The following is a 9,358-nucleotide window of genomic DNA, read 5'->3' as shown; positions in this document are numbered from 1 at the left end:
AAAAAAAAGGTCTCTTCCCTTTATATTGACTCTCTAGGGCATTCTGTCACAGCTGCAAAGAAATGGAAAAACTCACAATCATCTTATAAAAGTTACAATCAAAATTGGGTCTGGGTCTGAGCCACTGGAACAATGAAGCTACTTCAAGAGGTGGCGCCCCCTCAGGAGGGGGAAGGAAAAACCTGTTTCCTCTTCCCTTAGTGTTTCTGGATGAAATCGAACAGCCTACCAGTTGGAGAGCATGCCCATTGAAAAAAAACATACTTTATAATACCAAGGAAAGAGTGGAGGGAAGAGTGGAGGACAGACCTGAGAGCAGAGACAGCCCTCTCCATCCACAGGGCCCGGAGGGAAGAGGTTATGATTGCAGAATTGTGGTTGAGAGGAGAGGCATGAGAGAAATAAACAATGCCGTCCACGAAAAGCTTGAAAACTCTCTAAATACACCTAGTGATGGGGAAGATGTGAGCAAGTGGGTACTGCCAGAATTGAGAAACGGGCCTGAGGCTGACAGAGACAGGGGAGGGGGAGGGCTGAAACACATGTGTGAGCATGCACATACAGTAAGGCAGGGTAGCATCCTGTTGGTGCTGATTAGGAGAACTCCAAGAATAACTCTAGACCTAGGTACTCTAGTCACTAGAGAAGGGCAGAGTGTTCAGATAGAACCCCTATGGCAGAGCACAGAGCAAAGGAATCCCCAAAATGGAACACAAAGGAAAAAATTATATAAATCTGGCTAAATAATGAAGAGATTAATCCTACAATGGCAGGAGATGGTGGGAAGGTAGCCAGTAGAAACATTTTTGAACTTAACAGGGTCTTCATGCAAGTCAACAGCCAAAGGCAGCATGCAAGAATTTGCTACATACAGAGAAGCTACTCCCACACCCACCCCAGGGAAGCCAGAGTGAGCCCTTAGCAAAAGAAAAAAAAAAATGTTGCTGCTATGGATGTATGTCATTGTCCCCTCCCAATTCATATGTCGAACCATTCACCCCAATCTGAGAGAGAGGGCCTTTGGGAAAATAAGTTAGATGAGGTCACAGGGGTGAGACCTGCAGGGTAGGTTGTCACTCTTCTGAGAAGAGAGACCAGAGATTGCTGGTTCTGTGTCTCCACCACAAGGACACACTGAGAAGCAGCAGAGAGCCCTCCCCAGGATCCATCCATGCCGGCAGCCTGATCTTTGGGTTCACACCCTCCCTCCATAAGTAGCACAGACAAATGTTTGTTGTTTAAGCCACACCATCTTCAGTATTTGCTATGGCAGTGAGAGCTGACTACAGTGGTCATCTATAGGCATATGCCTCCATGCAGAGCAGTGGAGTTGCTCCAGGGAGTGTGAGAGTTCACCAAGTTATGACTCAACAGACACCTCACATGAGTCTATGCTGTTAGGATAAGCTATATGCTACAATATCACAAAAGTTACAGAAGAAGGTGTCAGCATGTATTTTATCAACCATCTTTAAAGACACTTGCTATTGCTAATGATATTCATTTAAAAAAAATGAAAAGCAAATGCTTAGATATACTGACTAAGACAACGAGGACTATGATTTACTTGGGGTCAATAAAACTTGGGTGTGTCTGTGAGGGAAGGCCTACAGACATAGTTAGATCATGAGGGCTTTGGCCTAATGACTGGTATAATGTATCGATGAGCTCCAAATGTGAGCAGTCTATTGGGAAGCAGAGGAAGGCAGGACACCACTAAAGGAAGTAGCTCATTGGTTCCAGGGAAGGGCTGGGTTTGAATCTGGCCCCTTGCTCTGCTACCCGCCAGTGATGCCCACCCACCACATACTCTCAGCTACCATGATGTCCTACCCAAGTTTATAGACCTAGCAACTCTGAAATTATGAGCCTGGATAAATGCTTTTTAAAAGTTATTTAATTCAGGCACTTTGTCATATCAACAAGAAAGCTAACTGATATAAAGCCTTTCCCCTCAAGTATGCAGCAGATACCATGCACACCAAAGCTCCTGGTACCACTTCCTTAATCACCAGCCATGGTGGAACATGACATCAGCTCATTAAACAGCTTCCTAAAGCCGAGCACAGCACCCCAGGAAAAGGACATTTTCCTATTGTGATGGCCATGTGTGTTCGGATGCTGAAACATCCCAAGTACATTTTTGCTTCCAGGATAAAATAATTCAAAATATCAAACTACCCTTTAACTGGGACTGAATGGAACAAAACTTCTTTTCAGAATTTTACCTTGTACACTCTGGAGAGTCAAAGCTCACTTCATTGGCTCCAAAGTAAATCAATAGCTAACCTGATTTGGTGTCTTTGCTTTAACTCTCTGCTGCTATCACCAGATACTTGAAGCTGGGTCCACTTCGCTAAGACAAGAGGCCAATTTAGCTCCCTTCTGGAAGCTTGAAAGCACAGCAGCACAGTCTGTGACTGTTGGAGAGGAACGGTGGATAGAGTCGCAGCATGAGGGCCACAGAGTACAAGAGGTCACACGGGGAGCAGAGAGCACAAAAGCAAAAGCCAACAGGCCAGCTCTCCTTGTAATAAGCAATTACAACTGAGTAATCCCTCACCCAGTCCCTCATCTGATTAACCTCTTCATAGCCCTGTCTACCATTATCTAACTACCGCATGGGAATGCTGACAGCAGGACCAGGCCTCTAGCACGGGAACCTAGGCAGAATCCAACCCAGAGAGCTAAACTCCTGCCGCTTTGGAGACAAAGTGGTTTTCCCTTATGCCAACAGAGGAAAGTCCGCTACAGCAGCGACAAGAGCCACTAAGCTAAATATATTGCGGAAAACTAAGGCAGCCCTTACAGCAAAATGCCTTCCAATGCCACAGTAAGACTATGTAAAGTGGTGGATAAATTCAGATGGGTTAAAACTTCACCCTTGCCTGTCACTTAAACCATCTGTGCCAAACTATTCTCTTGAAGAATGCACAATTGGTAGCTGTTCATATACTTACCTTTCCTGCTGTGCCTGGAAATGATCTAATACAAGGAAGAAAAAAGTACAACTTGTTATTATAAAGCATCACACATTCTGATGCTAATGCATGAATACTAACTAACAGAAACTGAACTCAAGAGACAAAAGAAAAAAAAATCCATTAGGAAAAAAAAAAGCCTGTTGGAATCACAGTCAGTTCATGAAAATAAGCACATTTCCTACAATCAAACAATGTATTTTAAGCATATAAAGTAAATGACTTTCAGTTTCCTGTGTCATTGGTTGCATGCATTTATGTCAATCTTTCAGATAATGATTTAATCATAAAATGTGACAGCCTTTTTAAATTCACATCTTATAAAAACCCAACTTCCTAAAAAAAACTTTTTAAAAAATCCAAACATAAAACATAAGGCTTTACGAATCACTTAGATCCCTGCCAATCAGTGGCAATATTGTCCCCTGAATCATGTCCATCCTTACCAGTGCAGTATCTAAGAAGTCCTCCACGGCATTAGTCAGCAGCACCTCCGAGGCCAGCACTTTGGTAGTCAGAAATCCTGTTATTGTTTCAAACCAGGAAACCATGTGCACAGAAGAAATGCTGATGAAACCACATGGGTCTGCGTGGGTCCGACCTACTCCACAAGACTGACAAGATCATTTCCCACTAAAGGAAAAGCAGCCTGAAGACCTTTTCCCATGTGCAATATAGGCTTCCCATCCATCAAGAGCAAGTCAGAAGGGACACAAGTGGTCCAGAATTACAAAAGGGAAGGTCACAATCACACACATCAGTAAGAGAGGACACTTGAGGAAGATTGGTGCCCAGACACCCACAGTGGAGGCTGCAGAAGAGTTCAAGGTTAGATGAACCTGTGCAGTACAGGGCAATGAGTGTGGCATTGAGAAGCAAGCTACTGAAAGCAAACAGACAAAAACCACAAATGTGCTGGGTGTGGTGGAACATGCCTATGAACCCAGAACCTGGGAGGATGAGGCGAGAGGATCACTGAGAGTTCAAGGCCAACCTAAACTATACAGCGAGATCCTCTCATAAAACCAAATTAAACATACAAGATGAAAACAGTTTGAACATTACTACAGACGCCTTTGAAGCTATAAGAAATATGCCTCAGGTCTTATCTTCTTCCAAGAGCTTTTGGCTCATTGGATTTTTCCCCCATGGGAATGTATTTCCAATTGCATGCTATGCTATTGTGCTAGGTATGGTTGGAACTAACTTCTGTGACATCTTGAAATAGATGTACTCATCAAAGTATGGCTCATCTTTGGGACCATTTTTGCTGAGACTAGCTGCTCATTAAAAAAAAAAAAAAAAAAAGTGAGTCTACCTTCGTCTACAACCAGGAGGGATGGCTGATCCACAGCCCTCTGTGCACCGTTCCCGCAAGCTGAGAGCTTGTCTCCAGGGAGTACTCTGACCCCAGGACTCAGGTGAGATCTCCATTTTCTCTTCGGTGACTAAGGCAGGACCAGGCAGAATGCAGAGGCCACAGTAGCTGCAGGGTCCTTCATTCATCCATCTGCACCCAAGAAGGATGGCTGACCCACAGCCCTCTGCACATGGCTCTTACCAGGGGAGAGCTGATCTCCCAGGAGAGCTGACCTCCCAGGAGAGCTGTCTTAGGCTTACAGACTCACAAGAGTAACAAGCTCCAGCCAGAGACAGCAAGAACATCTAACACCAGAGATTAACAGATGGTGAAAGGCAAATGCAAGAATCTTACCAACAGAAACCAAGACTACTTGGCATCATCAGAACCTAGTACTCTCACTACAGCAAATCCTGGATACTCCAACACACCAGAAAAGCAAGATTTGGATCTAAAATCATATCTCATGATGGTGATACAGGAATTTAAGGAGGACATAAATAATTCCCTTAAAGAGATACAGGAGAACACAGGTAAACAAGGAGAAGCACTTAAAGAAGAAACACAAAATCCCTTAAAGAATTACAGGAAAGCACAACCAAACAGTTAAGGAATTTAACAAAACCACCTAGGACCTAAAAAATGGAAGTAGAAACAATTGAGAAATCACAAAGAGAGACAACTCTGGAGATAGAAATCCTAGGAAAGAAGTCAGGAACCATAGACACAAGCATCACCAACAGAACACAAGAGATAGAAGAGAGAATCTCAGGGGCAGAAGACACCATAGAAAACATTGACACAACAGTCAAAGAAAACATAAAATGCAAAGAGCTCCTAACCCAAAACATCCAGGAAATACAGGACACAACGAGAAGACCAAACCTAAGGATCATAGGTATAGAAGAGAGTGAAGACTTAGAGGGTCAGTAAATATCTTCAACAAAATGATAGAAGAAAACTTCCCTAACCTAAAAAAATAAATGCCCATGAACATACAAGAAACCTATAGAACTCCAAATAGACTGGATGAGAAAAGAAATTCCTCCCATTACATAATTGTCAAAACAACAAATGTACAAAACAAAGAAAGAATATTAAAAGCAGTGAGGGAAAAAGGTCAAGTAACATAAAGGCAGACCTATGAGAATTACACCAGACTTCTCACCAGAGATCATGAAAGCTAGAAGATCCTAGGCAGATGTCACACAGACCCTAAGAAAACACAAATGCGAGCTTAGGCTATTATACCCAGCAAAACTCTCAATTACCATAGATGGAGAAACCAAAGTATTCCATGACAAAAACAAATTTAAGCAATATCTTTCTACAAATCCAGCCTTTCAAAGAGTAATAAATAGAAAACTCCAACACAAGCAGGGAAACAACATCCTAGAAAAAGCAAGAAAGTAATCTTCAAACAAAATGAAAAGAAGATAGCCACATGAACAGAATTCCAACTCTTAACAACAAAAATAGCAGAAAGCAACAATTACTTTTCCTTAATATCTATTAATATCAATGGACTCAATTCCCCAATAAAAAGACAGACTATCAAACTGGGTATGTAAACAGGACCCAACATTTTGTTGTATACAGGAAACCTACCTCAGTGACAAAGACACTACCTCAGAATAAAAGGCTGGAAAACAATTTTCCAAGAAAATGGTCCCAAGAAACAAGCAGGAGTAGCCATTCTAATATCGAATACATTAAACTTTCACCCTAAAGTGATCAAAAAAGATAAGGAGGGACACTTCATATTCATCAAATGTATGATCTACAAAGATGAACTCTCAATTCTGAACCTCTATGCTCCAAATGCAAGGGCATCTACATTCATAAAAGAAACTTTACTAAAACTCAAAGCACGCATTGCACCACACACAAAAATAGTGGGAGATTTCAACATCCCACTCTCTGCAATAGATAGATCATGGAAACAGAAACTAAACAAAGATACAATAAGACTAACAGAAGTTATGAAACAGATGGATTTAACATGTATCTATAGAACTTTTTATCCTAAAACAAAAAGGATATACCTTCTTCTCAGCACCTCATTGTACCTTCTCCAAAATTGACCATATAATCAGTCACAAATCAGGCCTGAACAGATACAAGAAGATTGAAATAATTCCTTGCATCCTATCAGATCACCATGGACTAAGGCTGCTCCTAAATAACAACATAAACAATAGAAAGCCCACATACACGTGGAAGCTTAATATTCTACTCAATGATAACTTGGTCAAGGAAGAAATAAAGAAATTAAAGACTTTCTAGAGTTTAATGAAAATGAAGCCACAACAAACCCAAAGTTAAATCAAGATCAGATAAATGATCTAAATACTCCCATATCCCCTAAAGAAATAGAAACAGTCATTAATAGTCTCCCAAGCAAAAAAAGCCCAGGACCAGATGGGTTTAATGCAGAGTTTTATCAGACCTTCAAAGAAGACCTAATACCAATACTCCTCAAACTATTCCACAAAATAGAAACTGAAAGCATTCTACCCAATCCATTCTATGAAGCCACAATTACTCTTATACCTAAACCACACAAGGACCTAACAAAGAAAGAAAACTTCAGACCAATTTCCCTTATGAATATTGATGCAAAAATACTCAATAAAATTCTTGCAAACTGAATCCAAGAACACATCAAAATGATCATCTATCGTGATCAGGTAGGCTTCATCCCAGGGATGCAGGGATGGTTCAATATATGGAAATCCATCAACATAATTCACTATATAAATGAGCTCAAAGAAAAACCATAAGATCATCTCCTTAGATGCTGAGAAAGCATTTGACAAAATCTAACACCCCTTCATGATAAAAGTCTTGGAAAGATCAGAAATTCAAGGCCCATACTTAAACATAGTAAAAGCAATATACAGCAAAACCAGTAGCCAGCATCAAAATGGAGAGAAACTTGAAGCACTCCCACTAAAACAGAGACTAGACAAGGCTGCCCACTCTCTCCCTACCTATTCAATATTGTACTTGAAGAGCAATTAGACAACAAAAGGAGATCAAAGGGATACGAATTGGAAAGAAAGAAGTCAAATTATCACTATTTGCAGTTGATATGATAGTATACTTAAGTGACCCCAAAAATTCCACCAGAGAGCTCCTAAACATGGTAACTTCAGCAAAGTAGCTGGAAAAAATTAGCTCAAACAAATCAATGGCCTTCCTCTACACAAAGGATAGACAGGCTGAGAAAGAAATTAGGGAAACAACACCCTTCACAATACTCACAAATAATATAAAATACCTTGGTGTGACTCTAACTAAGCAAGTAAAAGATCTGTTTGACAAGAACTTCAAGTCTCTGAAGAAGGAAATCGAAGATCTCACTAGATGGAAAGATCTCCCATGATCATGGATTGGCAGGATTACTGTAGTAAAAATGGCAATCTTGCTGAAAGCAATCTACAGATTCAATGCAATTCCCGTCAAAATTCCAACTCAATTCTTCACAGACTTGGAAAGAGCAATTTGCAAATTCATCTGGAAAACAAAAAACCCAGAATAGCAAAACCGTTCTCAACAATAAAGGAGCCTCTGGTGGAATCACCATCCGGACCTTAAGCTGTACTACAGAGCAATTGTGATAAAAACTGCATGGTATTGGTACAGTGACAGGCAGGTGGAGCAATGGAATAGATTTGAAGACCCAGAAAACCCACACACCTATGGTCACTTGATCTTTGACAAAGGAACTAAAACCATCCAGTGGGAAAAAAGACAGCATTTTCAACAAATGGTGCTGGCTCAACTGGTGGTTATCATGTAGAAAGAAGAATGTAAATTGTTCCATTCCTATCTCCTTGTATAAAGCTCAAGTCCAAGTGGATCAAGGACTTCCACATATAACCAGATACAGTGAAACTAATAGAAAAGAAATTGGGGAAGAGCCTCGAGCACATGGCCACAGAGGAAAATTTCCTGAATAGAACACCAATAGCTTATGCTCTAAGATCAAGAATTGACAAATGGGACCTCATAAAATTACAAAGCTTCTGTAAGGCAAAGGACACTGTCAATAGGACAAATAGCAACCAACAAATTGGGAAAAGATTTTTTACCAACCCTATATCTGAAAGAGGGCTAATATCCAATATATACAAAGAACTCAAGAAGTTAGACTCCAGAGAATCAAATAACCCCATTAAAAAATGGAGTACAGAGTTAAACAAAGAATTCTCAACTGAGGAATACCGAATGGCTGAGAAAAACCTAAAGAAATGTTCAATATCCTTAGTCATCAGGGAAATGCAAATCCAAACAACTCTGAGATTCCACCTCACACCAGTCAGATTGGCTAAGATGAAAAACTCAGGTGACAGCAGATGCTGGAGAGGTTGTGGAGAAAGAGGAACACTCCTTCATTGTTGGTGGGATTGCAAGCTGGTACAACCACTCTGGAAATCAGTCTAGCAGTTCCTCAGGAAATTGGACATGGTACTACCAGAGGACCCAGCTATATCTCTCCTGGGCATCTACCCAGAAGATGCTCCAACATGTAATAAGGATTTATGCTCCACTATGTTTATAGCAGCCTTATTTATAATAGTCAGAAACTGGAAACAACCCAGATGTCTCTCAACAGAGGAATGGATACAGAAAATGTGGTGCATTTACACAATGGAGTACTATACAGCTACTAAAAACAATGAATTTATGAACTTCTTAGGGAAATGGATGGATCTGGAGAATATCATCCTGAGTAAGATAACTCAATCACAAAAGAACACGCATGGTATGCACTCTCTGATAAGTGGATATTAGCCCAGAAGATTGAAATACACAAAGTACAATCCACAAACCACAAGAAACTCAAGAAGAAGGAAGACCAAAGTGTAGATACTTCGTTCCTTCTTAGAAGGGGGAACAAAATACCCATGGAAGGAGTCACAGAGACAAACTATGGAGCAGAAACTGAAGGAAGGACAATCCAGAGACTTCTCCACCTGGGAATCCTTCCCATATTCAATCATCAAATCCA

General features: G+C 40.7%; 1 protein-coding gene across 1 annotated transcript in view; it reads right to left on the bottom strand.

The window, feature by feature from the left end:
• Window positions 1–9,358, bottom strand: part of Sycp2l (synaptonemal complex protein 2 like) — a 65,778-nt gene that overhangs the window by 47,823 nt on the left and 8,597 nt on the right. The window contains exons 4-5 of the mRNA XM_031358094.1: window positions 3,428–3,532; window positions 2,961–2,985 (exon numbers count right to left, since the gene is read on the bottom strand). Coding sequence (XP_031213954.1) covers window positions 2,961–2,985; window positions 3,428–3,532 — 130 coding nt within the window. The remainder of the gene's footprint in view (window positions 1–2,960; window positions 2,986–3,427; window positions 3,533–9,358) is intronic.

This window comes from Mastomys coucha, unplaced genomic scaffold (assembly GCF_008632895.1).
Source record: "Mastomys coucha isolate ucsf_1 unplaced genomic scaffold, UCSF_Mcou_1 pScaffold7, whole genome shotgun sequence".
In the NCBI taxonomy this organism is placed as follows: domain Eukaryota; kingdom Metazoa; phylum Chordata; class Mammalia; order Rodentia; family Muridae; genus Mastomys; species Mastomys coucha.
Note: the sequence above shows the minus strand (reverse complement) of the source record. Positions and strands in the feature narration are given on the sequence as shown.